The following is a 27217-nucleotide window of genomic DNA, read 5'->3' on the forward strand; positions in this document are numbered from 1 at the left end:
ATACTCTTACCATACAATCCTGCATTCGCCTTCCTTGGTATTTACCCAAATGAACTGAAAATTTATGTCCACACAAAAACCTGCACATGGATGTTTATAGCAACTTTATTTTGAAGTGCCAATACTTGGAAGCAACCAAGGTGTCCTTCAGTAGGTGAATGGATAACTATTAAACTATGCTATACCAAGACGGTGGAATATTATTTATTCAGTGCTAAAAGAAATGGGCTGTCGAGCTCCAAAAAGACATAGAGAAAATGTCTTCTCAAGTAAAACAAGCCAACCTGACAATGCTATATACTGCAAGATTCCAATTATATGATATTCTGGAAAAGGTAAAACTATAAAGACAGTAAAAATATCAATGGTTGCTAGGGGTTTTGGGGAGGGACAGTGAATAGGCAAAGCACTCAGGACCTTTAGGGCAGTGAAATTACTCTATGTAACACTATAATGGTAGATATGTATCATTATACACCTGTCCCAATCCATAGACTATACAACACTGAGAGTGAACCCTAAGTGAACTTTGGGGGATAATGTGTTAATATAAGTTCATCTATTGAAACAAATGCACTACTAAAGTGGGGGACGTGGATAATGGGGGAAGGTATGCACGTGCTAGTGAAGGGTATAAATGGGAAACCCTCTGTATGTTCCTTAATTTTGCTCTGAACCAAAACTATTCTAAAAAATAAAATCATTTAAAAAGTAAATTAAGCAGGAAAAAAAGGAGATCTAGCTACTTTATAAGATCATATCTCTCCCAGACCAAACAATTATGTCCTATGATATTTAAAAGAACCTCTGAATGAGACCCCTGAATCACTGCCAGTGCCACAGGACTAAAGACTATTTAAAAAAATAAGACAGTAATTTCTACTAATATCCTGGAAAGGATAATGTTAATTTTAGGTAACACTATAAAACAAATTATTAAAGATTTGATTTGTGAATACTGAGAAGATGTAGGGATCTCTAAGACTAGGATGGATGAGCTAACAAGAAGATACGTCACAGATGAATCTTGGGTTTTTTTTTTTTTAATGTATTTAGAAGACTTGCAGATCAGAAAAATACATGACCTTTAACTACATGTTTGTAATGAATTTTATAATGCTTTCACAATTTTGAGAACAAACCAGAAGTATAATAAGCTAGTTCAGTTGGCTAAATTAGCATGTGGTTGCATAACCACACTACAGTATACTACTTAATGGAATGAGCTCTACCTCGAGGGAGGTTTCTGCTGGTATGGTGTAAGGCCAAGATGAAGATCCTGGGGGCAAGCCCTTCAGCTTTGCAGATGATACAAAGCTGCAGAGGACAACAAATCCATCAGCCAGTAAAACATGGATCCAAAAAGACCTGACATCTAACAAGAAGAAATTTAAGAGGGATAAATTTTAAGATTCTATAGTGGATTCCAGAACAACTTTATAAGTATAGAATAAGAGAGAAAAGACTCACCTGTTGGATGTGCTTAAAAGGTTTAGGGAATTTTAATTTTAGCACATTTTAGCACACTAATCTTATGGAGGTTTAATGTGCATTGATAGAACTATAATACATAGAACTAGAGAGGAGACGTTCCACTTGGCTCTGCAAATGTCAGACCATCTCTCTAATACAGATTTGGAGTACCATCCTTTAAAAGAGATCTAAGCAAAGTAAAACATCTGATGAAGAGAACTTCAAGACATGTATTACGGGTATGGAGTCCTCTAAAAAAAAAAAAAAAGGAAATCTGAGAGCTGTGTGAAAAATTAACAGTTGAAAGTTACTCAATAACAATAATATAGAATTGTTCTGAGGATTAAATGTGTTTATACATATGAAGGGCTTAGAATAGTGTCTATCATTTAGTAAGCTTGTGATAAATATTATCTTATTTCTTATTAAGCTATTACTAGTGATTTTTTTTTTTTTACATTGTCTGCTTAAGAGTTACTCTGCTTTTTACATTCTACCATCTCTTACTATTGGGTAAGAAATCTACTTTATACCACTGACATCTTGGACTACATGAAGTGTTAAAGAATTGTTGATTCTCACAAAACCACAATGAGGTACCATTACACGCCAGTCAGGATGGCTGCTATCCAAAAGTCTACAAGCAATAAATGCTGGAGAGGGTGTGGAGAAGAGGGAACCCTCTTACACTGTTGGTGGGAATGCAAACTAGTACAGCCGCTATGGAGAAGTGTGGAGATTTCTTAAAAAACTGGAAATAGAACTGCCATATGACCCAGCAATACCACTTCTGGGCATACACACTGAGGAAACCAGATCTGAAAGAGACACGTGCACCCCAATGTTCATCGCAGCACTGTTTATAATAGCCAGGACATGAAAGCAACCTAGATGCCCATCAGCAGACGAATGGATAAGGAAGCTGTGGTACATATACACCATGGAATATTACTCAGCTGTTAAAAAGAATTCATTTGAATCAGTTCTAATGAGATGGATGAAACTGGAGCCCATTATACAGAGTGAAGTAAGCCAGAAAGATAAAGAACATTACAGCATACTAACATATATATATGGAATTTAGAAAGATGGTAATGATAACCCTATATGCAAAACAGAAAAAGAGACACAGATGTACAGAACAGACTTTTGGACTCTGTGGGAGAAGGCGAGGGTGGGATGTTTCGAGAGAACAGCATCGAAACATGTATATTATCTATAGTGAAACAGATCACCAGCCCAGGTGGGATGCATGAGACAAGTGCTCGGGCCTGGTGCACTGGGAAGACCCAGAGGAATCAGGTGGAGAGGGAGGTGGGAGGGGGGATCGGGATGGGGAATACATGTAAATCCATGGCTGATTCATGTCAATGTATGACAAGACCCACTGCGGTATTGTAAAGTGATTAGCCTCCAACTAATAAAAATAAATGAAAAAAAAAAAAAGAATTGTTGATTCTCAAAATAAGTTGATGAGTTATTGGTTAGATCCATTTTTAATGTAAGAAGAAATCATACAGTAATAATCAAAAATTAAACTAATTTTTGTGTACCCAATTGAAGACTGGCAAATTACCATTAACATGATATGAAAGTATAACATAATACTGGTTTGTAAATAAACACATATATGTACACATGCAAAACACAAAAACATACACATTTGTGTAAATATGACACATATACAGATATGCAGGACGGTATGATTTTAAGAAACTGGGCTCTGGAAATCAGGCTCCTAGGGTTACAATACTGTCTGTGCTATTTCACAGCGATGTGACCTTAGGAAAGTGATCTTAAAGTCCCAGTTTCCTCACCTATAAAGCACACACAAAATGGTAGCCATTAAGTACCCAACGCAGAGAAGGCAACGGCACCCCACTCCAGTGCTCTTGCCTAGAAAATCCCATGGATGGAGGAGCCTGGTGGGCTGTGGTCCATGGGGTCGCTAAGAGTTGGACACAACTGAGCGACTTCACTTTCACTTTTCACTTTCATGCATTGGAGAAGGAAATGGCAACCCACTCCAGTGTCCTTGCCTGGAGAATCCCAGGGACGGGGGAGCCTGGTGGGCTGCCATCTATGGGGTCGCACAGAGTCGGACATGACTGAAGCGACTTAGCAGCAGCAGCAGCAAGTACCCGATGACTGTTACATACGACTTATTATTATCTTCCTTAGGAATATTCAGTTTTTGCCAGCTAAACCCATGTGACTCCCTTCCATGCTCACCAAAAAACGAAGCTGACTTACTGTCAAATGAACAAATACAAACAGGTCAAGGCCAAAGTCTGACTGATCTGACCAGAAAATATACAGTAAGCCATTTTTATATTTAGACAGTTTATTACTCACAGACAGTAAAAGACTAAGCTCCCTGGATTCCTGCCCCACACATCAAAAAGAAAAATGCATACAAAGGGGGCTGGGCAGATGCAGCAGTTTTGCATCCCACAGCTCTACTTTGTGAAAGGGGACACGAAAATCCCACACCTCATTACACTTGTGTGTGTTATAGTTGCTTAGTTGTGTCTGACTCTGCAGCCCCACGGACTGTAGCCCGCCAGGCTTCTCTGTCCATGGAATTCTCCAGGCAAGAACACTGGAGTGGGTTGCCATTTCCTTCTCCAGAGGGTCTTCCCAACCCAGGAGTTGAACCCAGGTCTCCTGCATTGCAGGAAGATTCTTTACTGTCTGAGCCACCAGTGAAATCCCATCACTCTAGGAAGGTAAAGAGAAACAGCTTCATGGCAGACTTCCAGGGGAGAGAGAGAGGCAGGTGGCAGGTGGGAGATGGCCTTGTAGCAGTTCCTTAACGCCTTACTCTTGTGTTCCAAGAGGATCATAAAAGTGTTCCAAGACTCACAAGCTTCAGTCCCACAGTCCAAGCTTTTGCCCATGTGGATATATCCAAGGTCACCAGAATACCATGTTGAAGCAGTTCCCCTATACTTATACCCTTTATAGTATTTCTCCTTTTTTTCTCTCCAAAAAAAAAAAAAAAAAATCAAAGTTTTAAAAACCACTCAAAGGAAGGATACTGGTAAAGGTGACTTTGTAAAAGAACACCCATACACATTTCTATCATTGGACTGGATACAAATGACATGATGTCCACTCCCTTGAAGAACTACTGAGAATAAAGTTTAAGAGATTATACTCTTAGAACCATAATGATTTGAACTATGAACTTTAAAAGAACAAATAAATATAGGGAACTTAAAGTGAATTACATTGAAGATTTGTCATAACACATAATTTTTAACACTTTAGACTTGACGTCTGTCGCTCAAGAAATTTGACTTTAGAGAAGTTCAGAGAACTTTAAAAAGAGGAAGCTTTAAAACAATGGTTCCCAAAATATGATCCTTGCACCAGTAGCATCAGTATCACCTAGGATCTGCTAAAATGCAAATTCTTGAGTCCAAGCACACACCTAACCTCAGGATTCAGAAACTACAGAGAGGAAGGAGCAGCAATTTGTGTTTTAAGAATGTGTTAGCATTCTTATGCACATTAATGTTTTAAAATCAGTTAAAATATTTCCAACACAAGTGTAACTACTTAAAAATTATTGCAAATTATAACTGTACCTCCTTCAAAACTATGTATTACAACTGTGACTATACTTGGTTCTTATTTACCCATAAATGGCTAAAAATAGCTCACAGAAGCAAGAATTCTTAAACTTCAAAACCTGACCTTTGCCAGCTTTAACACAGTTTCATTTATCTTATCAACAACCTTGTGCATAATGAAAGGTAAGTACCACGGAAAACAGAAAAGAACAGTGAGTCAAAGTGTGAATTTCAGGGCCAGAGAGGTGAGTGGGTTCAAGTCAACATTTGACTACTTAGTAGCTGTAGACTTCAGGCAAATTACTTACTCTAAACTTGAACATTCTCATTTGTGAAATCTGTTGTGGATTAAATAGAATGCTTGGTTTGGAGAAAGAAATCAGTGGAGAAGAAAAGAAAATACAGAAATGGATAATTCAACATAGGAAAATTTAGCTTATGATAAAGCCAGCATTTCAAAATCAGTGAGGAAAAGTGTGACTTTTAAATAAACATGTTGAGATAACAGAATAACCTCAAGAAAAAAAGATAAAATTAGATCCCTTCCACATATCTATGCCAAGATAAATTCCTAATGGATCAGAGGTATAAATGGAAAAAATGAAAACATACATGTATTTGAATAAAATGGAGCAAATTTCTCTATAACTTGAGATTGAAGAACAGTTTCCTAACTATGGTACAAGTGAAAAGACAGGTCAGATTAATTACATTAAAAAACTTTGGATAGTTAAAAAGCCCATAAGCAAAGAAAAAAATGTGGATAAGAGTGAGAAAAATCTTTGTAATATATATATAAAGATGCAACATCAATAAACAAAACATTCCTAAAATACTCTAGCACTATAGAAAAAATAGTCTAAAGAAATGAACAGAAGGTTAAAAAATATATGGTTCTTAAGTATATGAAAAACTGTTCAACTTCATTTGTAGTCAAATGAATTAAAACTATATGGAGGCCTCTTTTTCTGCCCAGCACAGCCACGGCTAGAGGTCCCAAGAAGCACCTGGAGCCCGTAGCAGCTCCAAAGCACTGGATGCTGGATAAACTGACTGGTGTGTTTGCCCCTCATCCATCTACTGGTCCCCACAAGCTGAGGGAACGCCTCCCCCTAATAATTTCCCTAAGGAACAGACTTAAGTATGCCCTAACCAGAGATGAAGTAAAGAAGATTTGCAGCAGCGTTTCATTTAGATCGATGGCAAAGTTGCACCAATATAAACTACCCTGCTGATTTTATGGATGTCATCAGCATTATTAGACTGGAGAGAATTTTTGTTTGATCTATCATATGAAGGGTCATTTTGCTCTTCATCATATTATACCTGAGGAGGCCAAGCGTAAGCTGTGCAAAGTGAAAAAGATCTTTGTGGGAACAAAAGGAATCCTTCATCTGGTGACCCATGATGCCCCCACCATCCTTTACCCTGATCCCCTCATCGAAGTGAAGGACAGTATTCAAATTGCCTTGGAGATGGACAAGATTACTGGTTTCATCAAATTTGACACTGGTAACCTGTGCATGGTGACTGGAGGTGCTAACCTGAAAAGAACAGGGGTGATTACCAACCGGAAGAGACATTCAGGTTCTTTAGATGTAGTTCATGTGAAAGATGCCAACGGCAACAACTTTGCCACTTGGCTCTCAAACATTTTCATTATTGGCAAAGGCAACAAACCATGGATCTCTCTTCCCCATGGAAAGGGTATTTGCTTTACCATTGCTGAGGAGAGAGACAAAAGACTGACAGCCAAACAGAGCATGGATAAAACGATCTCCATGTGACGTGATTGGAAAAGCCTTTGTACTTAATTAAAGAAAATACCACACACACACACACAAAAACTATATGGAGTTATTAAAAACAATGCTTTCCTGACAATATACTTTTGGTGAGGCTATGAGAAACAGGCACATTCATCCATCCCTTGGGGATGCTGAATGATAGAGGCCTCTGGAAATAGACCTGGAAAAGTTAGCAAAATTACATTTGCATTTACTCATTAATCCAACAATTCTACTTCTAAGAAATTATCAAAAAATACACTGGTAAAAAATATAAAAAGACAAATGCATAAGGTTAATAATTACAGGTCTATTTGTAAAAGCAAAAGAATAATACCTTATGCTTTTTACTTTTGTATTTGAGAGACTAAGAGGCAACAAACCAAGAATTTTAAGCTCTAATGCCCACCAACAAAAGGGTGGTTGAAAGAAACCTATGGCACATCCACACAATGGAATACTACGCAGCTGTGAATGGGAAGGAGGAAACTGTGTATACTACTCTGCAGGGTCTTCCTGATCCAAGCATGAAAGAGAAATATGTGTACAGTATGACACTATTTATTTAAGAAAGGGGGGGGGTTTACAAATATATTTACCCACCTATTTTTTTTTTTTTTAAGGAAATATAACATGGTATATTTTTTAAAAGGTTACCTAACAGAAGAGGGAGAGAACAGAGTGGAGGGGATAGGGATAGAGATAAAGCTACACATCTTTGAACATATCCCATTTTTATAGATGTGACTGTGGAATTAAGGTGGTATTTTACATAACTATAAAGCAAAATTAAACCTTAAAAACAAAAATTTGAAAATAAAAGGAAACAAAGGAACCCAACGTTCAGTTAGCAGCCTAACCATACCATACCAAATAACTTTAAAACAGTAATTTGATGGGCTACCCCTAGAGAGGTATGCCTTAAAAAATCTTATCCTACTTCACATAGTTGGTGAAGATGTTATCTGTATTCTGAAATGGTTACTGTGCACTGCCATGGTGCATTATCTGACATTTCTAACTCTATCATCCCTGGTCATCATTTGTGATCTGGGATTTTTAGTAAAGGAGAAAAGAGAGAAAGACGTAAGGCTGAGATGTTAAACATAAACCCTGCAGTCTGATTTTTTTAAAATATTTCATTTATTTGGCTGCTCTGAGTCTTAGTTATGGCATACTGGATCTTTATTGCATCATGTGGGATCTAGTTCCCTTACCAGGGATTGAACCCAAGCTGCCTGCATTGGGAGCATGAAGTCTTAGCCACTGGACCACCAGGGAAGTCCCTGTAGTCTGATTTTGAAGTAAAAATAACAGAATAAATATATATATATATATATAAACAATATTATACATACTAACTATATAAATTATGCATATAATATAAAATATATATGATACAAATGTATAAAATGTATAATTAAGGGGAAAAAATCATATTTTTGAGCTCTGTCAACTGAAAAGGGCTAGAAATTATGACCAACCCAGTAGCAAAGAGCACTCCTAGCACCAGATGCGGTCCCTAAATATCATTTCCCTCTAAGGAAATAGAATTCCTTGGACAAACAGCTGATTCTAGACCTAGGACAGAAAACGTCAAGATAAATTTGGAATCATTACATACTAGATAGTAATAAAGCTATCAATGATGACTAAGGTCATAAAAAACTTTGGAGCCAAACTGAACAGGCTGACCATCCACTGTAGTAACTGCAATTGATTAAAACATAGCAGACAAGCTTAAAGTCATGAGTTCATAATGATAATATAATTATGATAATTTAAAAAATTTGATCACCACTAGAAGATGTTAATGAATCAACTCATTATTTGAAACCAAGCAAATAAAGGGAAAGAATCAAGCATTTATGATACCTTTCCTACATCTCAAATCCTAAAAGATGATGCTGTGAAGGTGCTGCACTCAACATGCCAGCAAATTTGGAAAACTCAACAGTGGCCACAGGACTGGAAAATGTCAGTTTTCATTCCAATCCCAAAGAAAGGCAATGTCAAAGAATGTTCAAACTACCGCACAATTGCACTCACCTCATATGCTAGCAAAGTAATGCTCAAAATTCTCCAAGCTAGGCTTCAACAGTACATGAACTGAGAACTTCCAGATAGATGCTCAAGCTGGATTTAGAAAAGGCAGAAGAACCAGAGATCAAATTGCCAACATCTGGTGGATGATAGAAAAAGCAAGGGAATTCCAAAAGAACACCTACCTCTGCTTCATTGACTATGCTAAAGCCTTTGACTGTGTGGATCACAACAAACTGGAAAATTCTTAAAGAGATGGGAATACCAGACCACCTTACCTGCCTCCTGAGAAATCTGTATGCAGGTCAAGAAGCAACAGTTAGAACTGGACACGGAACAATGGACTGGTTCCAAAGTGGGAAAGGATTATGTCAAGGCTGTAGACTGTCACCCTGCTTATTTAACTTATATACAGCGTTCATTATGTGAAATGCCAGGGTGGATTAAGCACAAGTTGCAATCAAGATTGCCGGGAGAAATATTAATAACCTCAGATATGCAGATGACACCACCCTTATGGCAGAAAGCAAAGAGGAACTGAAGAGCCTCTTGATGAAAGTGAAAGACAGTGAAAAAGCTGGCTTAAAACTCAACATTCAAAAAACAAGATCATGGTATCCAGTCCCAGAACTTCATGGCAAATAGAAGGGGACACAACGGAAACAGTGAGAGACTTTACATTTTTGGGCTCCAAAGTCATTGCAGATGGTGACTGCAGCCATGAAATTAAAAGATGCTTGCTCCTTGGAAGAAAAGCATGACCAACCTAGACAGCATATTAAAAAGCAGAGGCATTACTTTGCTAACAAAGGTCCATATAGTCAAAGCTATGGTTTTTCCAGTAGTCAAGTATAGATGAGAGAATTGGACCATAAAGAAAGATGAGTGCTGAAGAATTGATGCTTTGGAACTATGGTGTTGGAGAAGACTCCTGAGAGTCCCTTGGACTGCAAGGAGATCCTACCAGTCCATCCTAAAGGAAATCAATCCTGAATATTCATTGGAAGGACTGATGCTGAAGCTGAAACTCCAATACTCTGGCCACCTGATGCAAGGAACTGACTCATTTGAAAAGACCCTGATGCTGGGAAAGACTGAAGGCAGGAGAAGGGGACAGAGGATGAGATGGTTGGATGGCATCACTGACTTGATGCACATGAGTTTGAGCAAGCTCCAGGAGTTTGTGATGGACAGGGAAGCCTGGCATGCTACAGTCCAGGGGGCTGCTAAGAGTCGGACATGACTGAACAACTGAACTTCCTATATTAACTGTACAAGTGGGTTACCAAACAGATGAGGGTAAGTTTTTCTTTATAAAAAGTACCCCAGTTTTTAGAGAAGGAATGACAGAATATCACCATTTCTCAATCTTAACGAAGTAACAGAGGCAGGCATTGGTTATGAAGGGCTGCTAACATCCCAAAAACAGAGACCACCAGACAACAGGGCCTTCTGATAGAAGATCATAATACCACCCATAACCCACCACACACACGCCAAAATCAGACCAAATCAGTAGACTTGATCCAAGTATTAATTTATAAGAAATAAAGAGAAAAGAAAAGCATTTTAAACCATAACAGAAAGATGCAATCAGCAAATGTTAGATAAAATTAGATTCAAACTTTCCATAGTCTACAGCAACTTCACAATTTTATATTCTGAAACCAAGCTAATAAAGGTCAAGTTGTAAGTTATTATACTTAATTGACACCTAAGCTACAAAACAGTGGGGCTGAAATCAGTTGGGAGGCAATTATCTGCTACAATAAGAGCAAATAAATGGTGAGGAGAAACAAGAATTGTTTAAATTTCTTTTCCACATTTCCATTCTCACAGAATTCAACTAATTATGGCATATAACTTTTAAAATTTATTTATTTTTTAATTGAAGGATAATTGCTTCCCAGAATTTTGTTGTTTTCTGTCAAACCTCAAGAGGCATATAATTTTAACAATGAACCTATGGAACAAGGTGGCATATTTTCCTTTTATCCGAGACTGACTTTCATTATATCTGGAGAAACAAAAGTAAAATTAGAAGCCTGTTATGCAAATCACTGGACACAGATTCCAAAATAATACAGAAGAAAGCAAGTCTCCAAAGCCATTACCACATCCAGTAAAAGCTCGAATTAACCCATCTACTGAAAAACTGGTTAGAAAAAATGTTAAATTCTGTTAATTTATAAAGATTAGTGCTTAAAAAATGCAACTGTTTTTTTTTTTCATTTGTTTTTATTAGTTGGAGGCTAATTACTTTACAATATTGTAGTGGTTTTTGCCATACATTGACATGAATCAGCCATGGATTTACATGTGTTCCCCATCCCGATCCGCACCCTCCCCCCGCCGCTTCATCGCATCCCTCTGGGTCTTCCCAGTGCACCAGCCCTGAGCACTTGTCTCATGCACCCAGCCTGGGCTGGTGATCTGTTTCACCCTTGATAGTTTTTATTGTTTAAAAGTACAGTTTTTGACTTGAACAATGGATGTGGGACATAAATCTAAGTAAATGAAATATAACACTGATACCACAGTAAGAAAATCTGTCTAATTCTATATGGATAAAAATAAGCTCATAATTTCTTAACCTTATTAAAGTTTTGACTCAAGCAAGAAACCAAAAAGGCTCAGAACAGAAACTCAAAGAGGAAAATTAAAATACATACAATCAAATAATACACAGTAACAGATATGAATGATTAATGATGGAAAAACCTAATTTTATCCTAGTTTCAACATCCTCCTCCCTCAAAACTTTTCCAAAGCTCTAAGCAAATAGCTAAAATGACTAATTTCAGTAATTACTTTCCAATGGAAACACCCACTAAATGTGCCATAGTACAAATGTAGATGATGTAACCTCAGAAAACTGTTGTGAGGATTAAATGAGCTAATATTCATTAAGTACTCAGCAGAGTGTATGGCACATAGCAAACACTCAATAGATAACAGTATAATTATAATTACTTGTTAATGTTAAGAGCACCTTTTATTTGCATAGCATTTTTTCACAATAACTTCTTTAACTATACAAAATTCTCAACAGTTTACAGAATGCACTTATTTCCAGTATCCCTCGATGTCTGTAAATTTGAGTAAGAACAAGGAAAAAACTATAGTGGCTAATTCAACCAATTAATATTTTATTCTGACTGTGGAAATAAGGGATGTTTTTAGGGCAACTGTGTTTATCTTAACTTCAGTTCAAAAAATTAAGGTCTGTATCACACATTCTTATAACCCATTAATTTAACTAAACTTTCTTGAAATTATTATCTTAATTTTTAAAAAACCTGAATTTGCTATTTGCAATGTATTATTAATTACTCCCTTTCAACTTTCAGATGTGTACTATTAATACACCCAATAGTGTATTCCACTATTCTGAAATTTAAGAAAGCTTTATCTCTATATACAGATAAATACAAAACACAAGTCAATACACAATGTCTAGAATTCCCTTGATCCCTAGAATTAAAGAATAAGATTTTTTTAAAAATTTGTTTCATGACAGAAATAAACAGAATACACATTAAATGGATGAGGTTTATTTTCCACAAAATAACCCTCAAAGATGAGCTTCCCTGGTGCCTCAGGGGGTAAAGAATCCACTTGCAATTCAGAAGACCTGGGATGGATACTTGGGTAGGCAATATCCTCTGGAGAAAGGAAAGTCTACCCACTCCAGTATTCTGGCCTGGAGAATTCCATGGACTGTATAGTCAGTGTATGGGGTCTCAAAGAGCCTGACCCAACCCAGGGACTTTCACTTTCAACCCTAAAAGATAATTAGTAAGATATGGGATGCTGGTAAGGTCCCGTTTCCTAAAAATCCGTCATAGAGAATAATGCATCTTCCAAGTCTTCATCAAGGAAGTTAAAGGTAATAGATATAAAACAGATTGCAATCTATAACATAGTGATCTACAGGGCCCTAAGAAACAGGGGTTAAAATGAAAACTCATCTTGCTTTGTTTCAAGGAAAAGGATATAAGTAGTTGATTTAAGCATTCAAATCCCTTGAAAAGTATTCTTTATAGAGAGAACAGGTAATTCTTAAACTTCTACCATAATTTTAATGATGCTAAATAATTCAGGACTTTCCAAGTTCATTTTTTGTTCCATGATTACCACACAACTTCCCAAGTTCTTGGATACAGGAAAGAATGCACTGGATTTTCAACCTGAAAATTCTGATCACTGGAAAGGGTTATCTTCTATTCCAACATAAACTGGCATTCTAATGTTACATTCTGTTGTGTATTATCATTCTTTTACTTTAGTCTGAATTGAGTTCCTGAAGTCTTAACATATGAGTAAAAGTATGAATTTGAACTTCTTTCACTGGAAATGAGAAACTGACATTCTTTCTCATTGACAACTGTCAAAATCATGTCTTGGTTTTCACTCTTCTGCCGTTATCCTACCCACAAAATTAAAAAAAAAAAAAAAAAGTTTTGGTCTACTGAAATCTAGTCAAACCAAATTAAGGGAGATTCATTAAACACTAAAATAATTAACTAAAATCAAGTAACATCCTAGAATTTAAACCAAAGCAGAAGGAGGATGCATGTTTACACAGGCTTCGTTTACATTTATTCTACTTCCAAAAGAAAAGGAAAAAAGAAACCTATAATAATCAAATTGTGCTTTAAGACACCATCCAGAAATGATTTTTCAACTTGCCTTACTTATCCAGCAAATTTTTTTATAAAATTGGTTTGGCATACTAAGAGTTACAGAACTGGGTAGGAACACTTGCATTTTAAGTGCATAAACTGAAGACTTCAAATGATAACAATTTTCTCACTGGGTCATTCAAAAACAAGTGTATTATTCCTTCCCCAAAATATTCTCTTCCACACTTGAAAGAACTCTGCCTCACACTAGGCACTCAAGCTTTTCAATTGTTTCCGCCTACATTTAATTACAAAGAAGAAAGACTGCTTACCAAATTCACAATTCGCCTAAAACAAAGAAATGTCTATCATCGGCTCTAAATCTATAGGGCGGAATTCTCTCAGGACGGTGAGGCAAAGAACTTCAACCGCAACTGAAATTGTCTTTGCAATCTCGGTTTCCAGGAGACTGAAAGGCTTCAGAGCTGCGAGAAGATCCTGCAGGGAGGTTGGGGTGGCAGAGGGAGCTAGCGGGGGAAAGGGGTGAGTCCCACAGAGGAGCTGCATTAGACTTTGAGAACCTAAAAGGGACAGAAGTTTAGCTACAAGGAAAAATAGATTTATCTGCAGATCAAGTACGTTTTCAAAGAGAACTTAAAAGTGATGAGGATAAGGGAAAACGACAGAAAACCATCAACCTTTCACAACCCGAGGGTAAGAGAAGTAGGAAAGGGGGACGGGGGCGGGGGAGGGGGGAGGTAGGAGAGGAGAGTAAGGTCCCCAAACACCGGGATTTGAAAAAAAGTACGCGAGCTCTGAGCTTGGCCTTAGTCCGCATCTCTCGTACCGGTATGCGGACGGCAGGAAGAAAGGATCGCCCTTACTCAGGGCTGTAGACCACAACGCGTTTACTGCGATAACGAGCCCTGCACAAGAAGATGTCGCCTCTGTCCCTGCTTGCTCCCGTTCATTTCTTTACATCTTACTCTAACACCAGCAGCACTCCAGCAGAACTCTGTCAAAGCCTGCGCCGCAGAAGGACAGCAAAGGAAAATACCTGAGTCCCAGGAATCACGCCCGCAGCGACAGGAGGAGGAGGAGCGGTGGACAACTCGAGACCGGGCAAGATCCTTACTTGTCTCTAGTCAAACCCTAATTCTTACGGGTGGGGCGGGGAACTTCCGCCCTGAGCGAGGAGAGCGTCACTTCCGCTTAATGCTTTATCTGTTCCTCGCCTTCTCCATTCCAGATACGTTCCTTACGTTCGCAGTGTTCTCACTTCCTTTTCCAGAGCCCTTCCGCCTAGCCCGAATTTCTGACGTGGACTACATGACCCTGCATGCATCACGGCAGGTTGATTTCCGGGTCAAGAGGTCCGCGCTGGGTACATCACCATGGAAGCGCTAGGTTTGGTCACGTGGTGCCCCTGGTTACGCCCGGTGGCAGCTGTGGGGTCTGGGGCTCAGGCGGGGGCCATTTTGCCGAAGGCAGCCTCCGGGAGTCAGGGGCTCAAGTTGTTCATTTTCCTCCTCTGCAGGTTGAGGCTTGGAGAGGAACAAGAAGGCTGGGCTCCATCGAGCCCTTTGGAGACGATGGTTTGCTCTAGTCTCCGCCACTTGACGACCCTCCATGGCGGCTGCGCCCTCAGCCCTGCTCCCGCTGCCGCCTCTTCCATCCTTCTGTGCCTATCGCCTCCAGAGTCGCAGTCGTCCTTCCGCCCCAGAGACTGATGATAGTCGAGGTGGGGGCGCCATGAGAGGCGAGAAAAACTATTGCTGCCGTGGAGCTGCCGGAGACCACGGTTCCTGCCCCCCGACACCCTCGCCTCTGGCCTCGACCCTCTTGATGCCCGCGGAGGCAATCTCAAGTAGTTGGTCTGGGCCTGGAGGTGGTTTGTCGGGGGGAGATGAAGAGGAGACTCGGCTCCTTCAACAACTGCGGACCGCGCCCGATCCTTCGGAGGCCTTCCAGGCTTTACAGGCTGCTTTGCCGCGGCGGGGCGGTCGACTTGGCTTCCCCCGACGAAAGGAAGCGCTGTATCGGGCCCTGGGCCGAGTGCTTGTGGAAGGAGGTAGTGATGAGAAACGACTCTGCTTGCAGTTCCTCTCGGACGTTCTCCGGGGTCAGGGGGAGTTAGGCCAGCTGGAAGAGGCCTTTAGCTTAGCTCTTCTGCCTCAGCTTGTCGTCTCACTACGAGAAGAGAATCCAGCCCTGCGAAAGGATGCCTTGCAGATCCTACACATCTGTTTGAAGCGTAGTTCTGGACAGGTGCTGAGGACGCTTATACAACAAGGACTGGAAAGTACCGACGCCCGGCTTAGAGCCTCCACAGCACTACTGTTCCCTATATTGCTTACTCCTGAGGATTTGTTGCTCGACCTAGATCTTACCGAAGTGATAATATCCTTAGCCCGAAAGCTTGGCGGTCAGGAGATAGAAGAAGAATCTGAGACAGCTTTCTCTGCACTTCAACAAATAGGGGAGCGTCTTGGCCAAGAGAGATTTCAATCCTATATCTCTCGCCTGCCTTCTGCCCTGAGGAGACACTACAATCGCCGCCTGGAGTCGCAGTTTGGAAGTCAGGTTCCTTATTATTTGGAACTTGAAACATCTGGGTTTCCTGAAGATCCCCTTCCCTGTGCAGTGAGTCTTTCCAACAGCAATCTTAAATTTGGGATTATTCCTCAGGAGCTGCATTCAAGGTTGTTAGATCAGGAAGACTATAAGAACCGGACTCAGGCTGTTGAGGAACTAAAACAGGTGATGGGACGCTTTAACCCAAGTTCCACCTCTCATCCTAGCCTTGTGAGTTTCATTAGTTTGCTGTATAATTTATTAGACGATTCTAACTTCAAAGTGGTCCACGGCACACTTCAAGTCCTGCATTTACTGGTTATTCGCCTTGGAGAGCAGGTACAACAGTTCTTGGGACCTGTTATAGCAGCTTCTGTCAAAGTGCTGGCAGACAACAAGTTGGTGATCAAACAAGAGTACATGAAAATCTTCCTCAAGCTCATGAAGGAAGTAGGTCCTCAACAGGTGCTTTGCTTGCTCCTGGAACATCTCAAACACAAGCATTCCAGAGTGAGAGAGGAGGTGGTGAACATTTGCATCTGCTCCCTCCTGACTTATCCCAGTGAGGATTTTGACTTATCCAAACTGTCTTTTGATCTTGCCCCAGCTCTTGTAGATAGCAAACGCAGGGTACGCCAGGCAGCTCTTGAAGCTTTTGCTGTGTTGGCATCGTCAATGGGCTCAGGTAAAACCAGCACCCTTTTCAAAGCTGTGGATACTGTGGAGCTGCAGGATAATGGAGATGGAGTGATGAATGCTGTGCAGGCCAGGTTGGCTAGGAAAACCCTCCCAAAGTTAACAGAACAGGGATTTGTGGAATATGCGGTACTCGTGCCATCATCTGCCCAGGGTAGATCGAGCCATTTGGCACATGGAGCAGATGCAGACTGGCTTTTGGCCGGAAACAGGACTCAGAGTGCACACTGTCACTGCGGTGACCACGCAAGGGATAGCATGCAAATGTATGGACCTTATAGTCCGACTATCTGTACTCGAAGGGTACTGAGTGCAGGAAAAGGAAAAAATAAATTACCGTGGGAAAATGAGCAGCCTGGAGTCACAGGAGAAAACCAGACTTCCAGTTCCAAGGATATAGAACAGGTATGCATCTTCTCTAATTTCCTTGAGTTGAAACTATGAAAGAATTTAAAATAGAAATATGCCTGTAATGACTGAGGGGTGATGCTCCTTGAGGGTTGTCATGCTTTGTTTTTAAATCAGTTTGCTGATGTATCAATTATAATGGGACAGAACACACAGGAACCTTCAGTAGGCTTCCTGCTTGATGGATTTGATTAAATTTGAGGCACAATTTGGTATAGACAATACCTGGATTTCAGTTTTGATCTGTCATTCTGGCATATCTGTTATCTCATTCATGGAACAAACACTGAATACCTAGTAGGTACCAGAAAAAGAACCACGTTCTAGGAATGAAGATCAAACGGGTTTTGCAGAGTTTAGTTAAGGGGAGGGACTTGTAAATGGGCAGCTACAAATTGGTTAAGTGCTAAAATAGAAATTTCGAGTCCTATGGAAATGCTGAAAGTAGAAAAAATAATTACATTGGCGGGAGAAAAACCTTCCAAGAAGATCAGACATCTGAACTAAGGGTTCCCCCCACCAAAGTCTTTATTTTGAAAATTCGAAGTCTATAGTTTACTTAAAAGAATAGTACAGTGAATATTGGGGCTTCCCAGGTGGCTCAGTGGTAAAGAATCTGCCTGCCACTGCAGGAGACGTGGGTTCTATCCCTGGGTCGGGAAGATACCCTGGAGGAGGAAATGGTAACCCACTCCAGTGTTCTTGCATGGAAAATCCATGGACAGAGGAGCCTAAGGGTCTCCATGGGGTTGCAATGAATTGGAGACGACTGAGCGCGCATGCGCGCGCACATGCACACACAGTGAATATTCATATACTTCATCTGTATTTACCAGTTGTCATGTTGCCATATGTTCTTCGTATTTGCTGAACCATTTGAAAATAAGTGCAGGTATCTTGACATTTCATCCTAAATGTTTCCGTATATAACTCGTAAGAATGACATTCTCATTTATAACCATCATACCAGTATCACACCCCGGAATACCAGTAGTAATAGCCTCTATTAAATAATTTCTCCAATTGTCCCCAAAATGTGTTTTATACTATTTTGTCTTCCAGGATCCAGTCAATCAAGATTCACATGGTTAATATGTATTTTACATAGAAGTACATGCCCATCTGTGTGTTTTTTCATGACATTGACTTATTTTTGAAGAATCTTAATCTGTCGTAATGTTTCTTTATGTTACATTCAAGATAAACAGTTTTAGCAAAAATACAATCTTGTGAACTTCACATTGCCTCAGTTGGTTAAGGTGTAATAACCATACCACTCCATTGCAGAGGTTTATTTTCCTCTTTATAATTAGCATATGATCTGTAAGATACTTCTGTGACACTAGGAATACCTCAACAACCTTCCACCCCTGTTCGTAACATCCACTAATGACCCTTACCTGTATCATTTATTACATTGGGAACTACAAAAATGGGTAACCTTTTTGAAAATTCTAACATTCCTTCTGTATTTGTTACCTGGCATTCTTTTTTATTCTATGTGTAATAATTAAATGCATGAGTATTCCTTTTGATGCTAAAATTGTCTCAAATTTGATTTGACAGGTGACTGGCTCCTGTGTCCTGTAACATGACTCTTAAGTCTTTGAACACTTCCTTAACTTAAACATAGTATGATGCCCAGGGTTACTTTGCACTTTTCTTGCTCCAGACCTGGAGCCAATGTTTTTTCCAAGAGCCCAAGAAATGCTTTTTGAATTAGAAAGTGGAATTTTAAAACCAAAGTCAGGGTATAGATGTGCTCAGTGGTATTGTTTATTGTTGTGGATTGACTCTTTCAGTGGATAGAACCTAGGAATATCTTTATTTTTTTTTTAACAAATTCATATTGATACCTCCAATGCAAATCCAGCACTACAGGATTCTTTCTCATATTCCTTTAGTCCATGTTTGTATCTCCCTTCTCTCACAATTTAACCCTGGTCCCTAATTTCAGTTCAGTTCAGTTCAGTCGCTCAGTCGTGTCCCATTCTTTGGGACCCCATGCACTGCAGCATGCCAGGCCTCCCTGTCCATCACCAACTCCCGGAGTTTATTCAAACTCATGTCCATTGAGTCGGTGATGCCACCCAACCATTTCATCTCTGTCGTCCCCTTCTCCTTCCGCCTTCAGTCTTTCCCAGCATCAAGGTCTTTTCCAATGAATCAGTTCTTCTCATCAGGTGGCCAAAGTATTGGAGTTGCAGCTTCTGGTCTCTTAATATCAGTTACATTTATTTGTATTCATACACAAAACATAATTACTACACCAGTAACACAACAGCTGACTACCTACTAAAGCTCAGTATTTCTTTGCACTTGTTTGTTTCTATGCTTAGAATTATCCTACACTCATATGGTCAGACTTTTCTTAATTTGTTTGTAGGTGATTTAAATGACATGATAAAAGATGAATAGTAATTTGCTAAATGTGGATGTGTCCTGAGAATTTCAGACTGAAGAAAATGTTCAGAGATACTAAATTATAAAAGGATTTACCAAATTAGTAAGAAATGGTGTATTTCTGCATAGCTGAACCTGTTTGGTGGAAAGTAGCAGAAGATGAAACTAGAAATGTAGGCAAGAGCCAAGTATGGAGATCATTTGTGTAAATGAGTTCGTGCCTTTTGCAGTATGGATGGAGGTGAACAGTGTTCCCGCTCATTCTTTTTAATTCTAAAGTTATTTTTAAAGTAATTTTCCTATTTACATAATTTAGTGGTATGGTTTTTCTCGTGTATTTTAAACCATCTGGGAATGAATGATTTTCTGTAAGCATTGATTTTAACACTGCTTGTTATTTGTCAAATCTAAAATGTTAATATAGGAAGTTCTGTGGCAGTCCAGTGGTTAGAACTCGGCACTTCCACTGCCCTGGCTCAGGTTCAATCCCTGGTCAAGGAACTGAGATCCCACAAGCCGTGCAGCACAACCTAAAAAAAGAGAAATGCTAGTGTATTACGATTCTGGTGCTGGCCAAAGTGCCAAGAATCTGAAAATAGTACATTTCTGAAATTCTAGTGTAGACATATATTGCTTTTGTAAGAAGTTTGTCCCTCAGTATCTTAGGGAGATTGGTGTCTGGGCCCTGGAGCATACCAAAATCTGTAGATGTTACAGTCCCTTATATAAAATGGCATGTTTATAGATGCCTATAACCTCCTCCTGTATACCTTAAGTCATTTCAAGATTTCTTATAATATTTCATACAATGTAAATGCTATGTAAATAGCTACATAAATACAGTGTAAATGCTGTGTATTACCAAAGAATGGAAAATTGAAGTTTTGCATTTGGGAACTTTCTAGAATTTTTTTTTATTTTAATATTTTCAATCCACGGTTGAATCTGTGGGTGCAGAACCCATCGATTTGGAGGATTGACTGTAGTTTCTTGCTCAGAAATGGTCTGTGGAAGAATTATTGATACATTGGAAATTATCATAATGGATGACAGGGATTAAATACTTAAATATTTTTATGTATGAAGTTTTTAAAAGTACATGTATATTTTTTAAAAAATAGGGCAATACTATATTTTAGCAGGTTTAGGTTCACAACAAGATTGAAAGTACAGAGGGTTTCCTTAAAGCCCCTTTCTACACCCACCCATGTAACTTCCTTCACTAACACCATCTCTCCCCAAGTGGTGCATTTGTTAACAAATGATGAACCTCCATTGACATTAGTGTTTATTTTTGGTATTTGTACATTCTGTGGGTTCGGACAAATATATCCATGACCCATATCCATCATTGTAGTATCACACAAAATAATTTCACTGTCCTAAAAGTTCTCTGTGCTCCTTCTATTCATCCCTCCCTCCCTAACTCCTCGCAAACACTGGTCTTTTACTGTCTGCATAGTTTTGCTTTTTCCAGAATGGCGTGACCCCTGTTCTAATTTGTCCTGACTCGCCCAGGCTCAATTGTAACATTTGCAGTCTATTGTTAAAATGTTATTTCTGTCTTGTCCACATAGAGCAAGTTAGTGACATAAGATGCTTCTATAAAAACTCATGAATGTTTCAGTTCCATACTCCTACAGCTCATTTTGAAGATAAATAGATTAGTTTGCTTAGAGGGATTATTTTGTATTACAGTGGTAAGAAAAAGGAAAGGTTAAAGAGGAAGGCCCTTTCTAGGCTGGAGACCCTTGAATGCTAGATTAAAGAGTTTAGTCTATTATTTTGACAGTGATTTGAGACTACAGGGGTTGTTTGGTTTTGGTTTTTTTCCTTCTCTTCTTTTTTTAAAGCAGTATTTTAGGAAAGCTAATCACAACAGCAGCAATGTCTAAGTTGTGTGGGTTTTTCTTTCTTTCTTTTTTGAGAAGGTGGAGACTGGAGACTTGGAAGATCAGTTAGTACATTTATTGGACTACTTTACGTGTGCATTGTTGAGTTTCATTAGAATTAGCAGGATGTCAGGTAAGAGGTATTTCAAAGGATTTAGTGGCCAAAGTGTTGGAGGAAAGGAAGATAAAGAGAAAGAGGGATAACTCAGATTTGAATGAAGTGACAGTCTACCGCCATACCACCCTGAACGTGCCGATCTCGTCTGAATGAAGTGACAAAAATGCATAATAAATCCACAAATAAGAAAGACCCAACAAGGGAAGTTAATTTGGGGGGAAAATGAGTTTTAGATAGTGGAAGAACACTTAGTTGAATTTGTTGAAGACCACTATTCAAGAGACAAAGAAAGAACTAGGATGTAGAACTTGGAAGTCACATACTGAGAAGTAGTTTGTTGAAACTGTGAGATTTGACGAGTTCTCAGAACAAGAGCATAGTGCTTAAGACTCAGTCTCTGCATACAGCCCCATTTAGGGAAAAGCAGTAGGAGACAGAACCAAACAAGGTAAAGAGAAAGAGTGCCTAAGAGTTGGAAGAGAATCAAGGAAGAACAGAGGTTTTAGAAGTGAAGTAAAAAGAGAGTTTCAGGAAGCACATCATTGCTGTTAAAGGCAGGAGAGATTTTTGAGGAGAATGAAATCTGAAAAGGCATGATTTATTCTTATATATCAGCTTGCTACTTGTAAAATAATTTTAGAAGATACTTTTCTCATAATTTTATCTTTCTTACTTTCCTCCTTATAATTCATCTGATTATTAAAAGTTGTATGTGCTTGTTATAGAAAATTTGGAAAATATAGAAAGGCAGAAAGACGAAACTTAGGATTTTCAGCAGTCTCACTACTGAGAAAAGCATTCAGTGAACATTTTGTTGCCTCGTCTTCAAGTGTCATTTCAATTTGTATACACTAATATACAGATTCTTGTGGTATTCTAGCTTTGAATCTCTTTCTGTCCTTTTAGGACTATTTTAATGGGTTAGTGGGGTCCAATAATCAGCCATCACTACCTGGCCACCATGTTAGCTTTATTTTTCTTAACAGATTTCTCTACAATGAGTTAAGAGTCATGGTTACCTAGACTGAAAAGTAAGGAGCATACTTGCTTCACTTGTATGTAGTTATTAGGTTCTATAGCTTTTTAAAGGTAGAAAACATGGTTACTGAAAAGTCAGTGAGACATGGAAAAAAGTGGTTTTAGAGACTAAATTTATAAGTTTAAGAGATGAACTGATAAGAAAATACTTATTAATACAAGCAGTAAACATTTATTAAGCATCTTTTTGGCCATCCACTAAGTGTGAAGCCAAGTTCAAGCTTATAGATTACTCTTAAAAGCACTGCCTAGCATTTTTTTCTTCTTTTGGTATTTAGCCCATGTGAACCATGTCTTCTTTCTCTTAAGTGATGGTAAGCACTGTGTTGATAATGACAGTTGTTGTTTGTTTATATAACAGTACTAACAGTGCTGCGTCTACAATCAGTATCCACAAATATCTAAGTGAGAAAATAGGATCTCAGGGTTTGAGGGTAAAAGACAAGACCAAGCAAGATGTAGTAGGATGTAGCAGGATGAGTTATCACTATGTTTTATTTTTAAATAGGAACCACGTCATTTAAAAGTAGCAAAGAGCCACTGGTGACTTCACCATGCCTACTCTGTACTGTGGTAGATCTTAGATTTCCAAGGAATATATGATTTGATCTCTCTAATCATAGTTGAGAATCAAATTGAGAGGGAAAGGCAAGGAATTAATGTCATTATATACTGAATGAATCAGGAACATGGTTATAAAAAAAAAAAGAACATGGTTATATAGAGAGGTTAGCTTTGGAACAGAGGCAGAAGTCTTTTTTCTTCTGGAACTGCAGGAAAAAATAAAAGGAAGATAACTTAGGATTCAGAAAAACTTTGAGTCAGCAGGTTTTTTTTTAACCAAAAGAATGGAGCTCTGGACATTGAAGACAATGAGCTCTGGAATAGTGCTTATCAAATTTTAACATCAATAAATATTCCCTTAGGATCTGGTTAAAGTACAGATTCTGGTTCAGTCTGTCTGGAGAGGGATTCTGAGACTACACGTCTGCTAAGCTTCTAGTTGTTGCTCATGCTGCTGATTGGTGAGTCACATTTTAAGGGCAAGGCTCAAATATTAGGCTTCCATAATCTTGTAAATGAAGAGCCAAGCTGAGAATGGAAAATAGAGAATCAGACATTTGAAGAATGTGGGAAAGATTTAGAATACTTAATGTGACAAATTTAAAGGTAATAGAAAATCCCAAATCAGCAAGTTGCAGTAATGTGTTTGGTGTGAACTTAATCCTAAAAATTGAAATTTCCTTGGATAGTACATTGTTTCCAGCAAGTAGTTTGTTTTTGTTTGTTTTTTATTGATTTTTTTAATTGAAGGAAAATGGCTTTACAGAAGTTTGTTGTTTTCTGTCAAACCTCAGCATGAATCAGACATAGGTACATATATATTCCCTCCCTCTTGAACCTCCCTAATCTAATGTCAGTGCAGATGTTAGATTGTTTCCAATAAGTAATCATTATTTTTCTTCTTAAAATTTTATCAAGATGTCTGAAGTATTTGAAAAAGTTTTTCTGTTTATTTATTTATGTTGTTGTTATTGATTGCACCACACGGCTTGCAAGATCTTAGTTCCCTGACCAGGGATTGAACCTTGGGCCAGGGCAGTGAAAGCACTGAGTCCCAACCACTGGGCTACCAGGGAATTCCTGAAAAGCTTATTTTAGTACTTGTCAAAATTAAGAGCAATCCAAAAGCATATCTATTCTCAGGTCTATTTAAAAATTTAAAAATAATTTTAAAATAAGTTTTGAAAACTAAACCTTAAAAAGAATATTAAATAAGATAACATATACATTATATTGATTTTATGATCTAAAAAAACCATAGCAATTATCATAATAAATGGAGAAAACATACGCATTTCCTTGGGTACCTCCTTTTATTTCCCTGTAACTTTTTAACGTAAGGCAGTGTCAGTTATATATATTAAATATAACCTCACCCAAAGATACCAACTTTTGTTTCCTCACAGACAAAAAATCAAAATTCATATAACCAAGAGCTGTCTTTTCATTCTTTTCGTGACTATATATGTCCTTTTTATAATGGTTTAAGTGACAGAAAAAAACATCTATTTGTCATCATCCAGAGGCTTTTGTATATCCTTTAACCTGTTTGTTGATGGTTATCCTACAATGTATAACAGACAAGGGTAAATTAAAAGCATATTTAACACAGAGAACTATATTTAATATCCTGTGATAAACCATAATGGAAAAGAATATGAAAAAGAATACATACATATAACCAAGTCACTTTGCCGTACAGCAGAAATTAACACAATATTGTAAATCAACCATCAGTTCAGTTCAGTTGCTCAGTTGTGTCTGACTCTTTGCGACCCCCTGGACTGCAGCACGCCAGGCGTCCCCAACTCCTGGAGCTTGTTCAGACTCATGTCCATCGAGTCAGTGATGCCATCCAACCATCTCATTCTCTGTCATCCCCTTCTTCTCCTGCCTTCCGTCTTTCCCAGCAGCAGGGTCTTTTCCAATGAGTCAGTTCTTCACATCAGGTAACCAGAGTATTGGAGTTTCAGCTTCAGTATCAGTCCTTCCAATGAATATTCAGGACTGATTCCCTTTAGGATTGACTGGGTTGATCTCCTTGCAGTCCAAGGGACTCTCAAGAGTCTTCTCCAACACCACAGTTCAAAAGCATCAATTCTTCGGCACTCAGATTCCTTTATGGTCCAACTCTCACATCCATACATGACCACTGGAAAAACCATTTTGACTATACGAACCTATCAACTATATTTGATAGTTTAATTTTTTCATTCAATTTTATATTAGTCTAAAATCTTAAGAGTCTGGAAATTATAAATAATATATTAAGCATTATAAGATTTATGGCATTATAAAGTTGATCCCTGTTAATAAAGATATTATCTATTATGAACTTTAATTGAACATGTGATTTCTCAATTTTATATTTTGAAAAGGAGTAATGTTAAGGTATCCAACCAGTGAAACCAATAGAGGAAATTTAAGTTAATTAGGTGTTTCCTGAGACGATAAGTTCAACTTTACACAAATAATTATACTATTATTTTTACATGGTGATAAAATATGGGCAAAAAAAATAGCTGCCTTCTAATGAGTCTGATTTGTCCAAAGAACCATCTTAAGTAGAATTTTTCTGTACAAGTACATGCCATATATTAAAAACTTTTAAGTTTATGAACATTTTTTTCCTTGTTCTTTAACCTAGTAACCAAGGTCATTAATTAAACGTACAGTCTGTGTTTTCCCTTGAATGTGCAAAAGTAGGAGATAAAACTTGTTATATATGGTATCACAACTGTGCTTTCTTAAAGTTTACATAGAAAATGATTTGAAAAAGCATACAAATATGTTTCAGAAGGTGATTTTGGAGGTGATTGGAAGGTAATTGGAATAAACTTTTTTTAATGGCTATCATTAAGAGGCAAGGTTGAAGTCCAGGTAAAACCAGAAAGAACCAGTAGAAAATGAAGGTCCAAAAACTGGAGGCTGGAGATTAAGATAAATTTAGTATGAGCTCAATAAAGGGAGGAGTGTAGGTGATTTCTGAGAGAGTTAGCTATTAAAAGGTGTTATCCTAATAATTTGCTACTATCTATACCAAGGTAGAATTGAAACTATTTTTGTGATGTCCTTAACACTCCTTGCCAAAAGCTGAACTAAGATGTGTTAGGTCAAAGAAATAGTTTTATGAAAAATATATTAGGAGTCAAGTCCAAGGGTTAAGAGTTACTAAATAGCGAGATTAAAATAGTAGATTAGACTATGTGAATTTCAAATCATTGTTAATATTAAATGTGAAACTCGCCTTTTATAACACTTTCATTTCCTACAAGGAATTAAATGAATTATATTTTAAGACATTAACTTCAAACACTGAAAACTCAGTTCTGTCCTTCTAAGCGTCATAAGATCCCTTAAACAGACGGCTTCATATTTTGTAAATTTAGCTCAGAACTTTTGCAAACTCTGTGTACTTTTCCCATTTATGCTAACTCATTCCTTTTCCCTTGTTTATTGTTTAGTCCCATCAAAGCTTATCCTGATGAAAATAATTTACCTACTTTTGAGAAAGAGCATAAAGGACCTCTCATGTTAATAATAATACAGTCTGCTTTCAAATATTTGCAGATTTTTCTACAGCAGAGTGTAATTCCTGACTGACTTCTCCAAAACTCTGGAAAATGCCACACTAGCAGATATATTCTTCACTGCTACCGCTACCCACTTTATGTCCACACTCATTACCACTATCACTAGTTGTTGTGTTCACTGTCATACATTCTAATGTTCTGTTCTCTAAGTAGAAATTAATTACCGGATGGGAGGGGAGTTAAGCGGAGAATGGATATATTATTTGTATGGCTGCATCCCTTTACTGTCTATCTGAAACTATCATAACCTTGTTAATTGACTATACTCCAATATAAAAAAGTTTTTTAAAAAGAGATTAATTACAGAGTAAATCTAATATAAATGCATTCTGTACTGGAGAATTATTTCTGTATTATTCATGATATTAACTGGGTTAGTATATTTTCTCTTAATGTATCTAATCAAAAGTTGACTGTAATTGGTT

The 27217-nt window shown here is 38.1% G+C and overlaps 2 protein-coding genes and 1 pseudogene across 4 annotated transcripts in view; 2 read left to right on the plus strand and 1 right to left on the minus strand.

Annotated features, from left to right (window-relative positions):
* KLHL28 (kelch like family member 28) overlaps positions 1-14800 on the minus strand; it is a 39125-nt gene extending 24325 nt beyond the window's left edge. Inside the window, exon 1 of one of the 2 annotated variants that reach the window (XM_043922106.1) lies at positions 14564-14800. The gene's annotated coding sequence lies outside the window, so the exon portion shown is untranslated. Of the gene's footprint in view, positions 1-13838; positions 14207-14563 lie in introns of those variants that run through there. The other variant, XM_043922107.1, reaches the window with a different exon arrangement.
* Positions 1702-6838, plus strand: LOC122706429 (annotated as a pseudogene).
* A 155-nt stretch (positions 14801-14955) lies between the features above and the next one.
* Positions 14956-27217, plus strand: part of TOGARAM1 (TOG array regulator of axonemal microtubules 1) — an 85026-nt gene continuing 72764 nt past the window's right edge. For both annotated transcript variants that reach the window (XM_043922097.1, XM_043922098.1), the window contains exon 1: positions 14956-17181. In XM_043922097.1, the coding sequence (XP_043778032.1) occupies positions 15136-17181 (2046 nt within the window). In that variant the 5' untranslated portion in view covers positions 14956-15135. The remainder of the gene's footprint in view (positions 17182-27217) is intronic.

The sequence above is a fragment of the Cervus elaphus genome, chromosome 13 (assembly GCF_910594005.1).
Source record: "Cervus elaphus chromosome 13, mCerEla1.1, whole genome shotgun sequence".
Taxonomy (NCBI): Eukaryota; Metazoa; Chordata; class Mammalia; order Artiodactyla; family Cervidae; genus Cervus; species Cervus elaphus.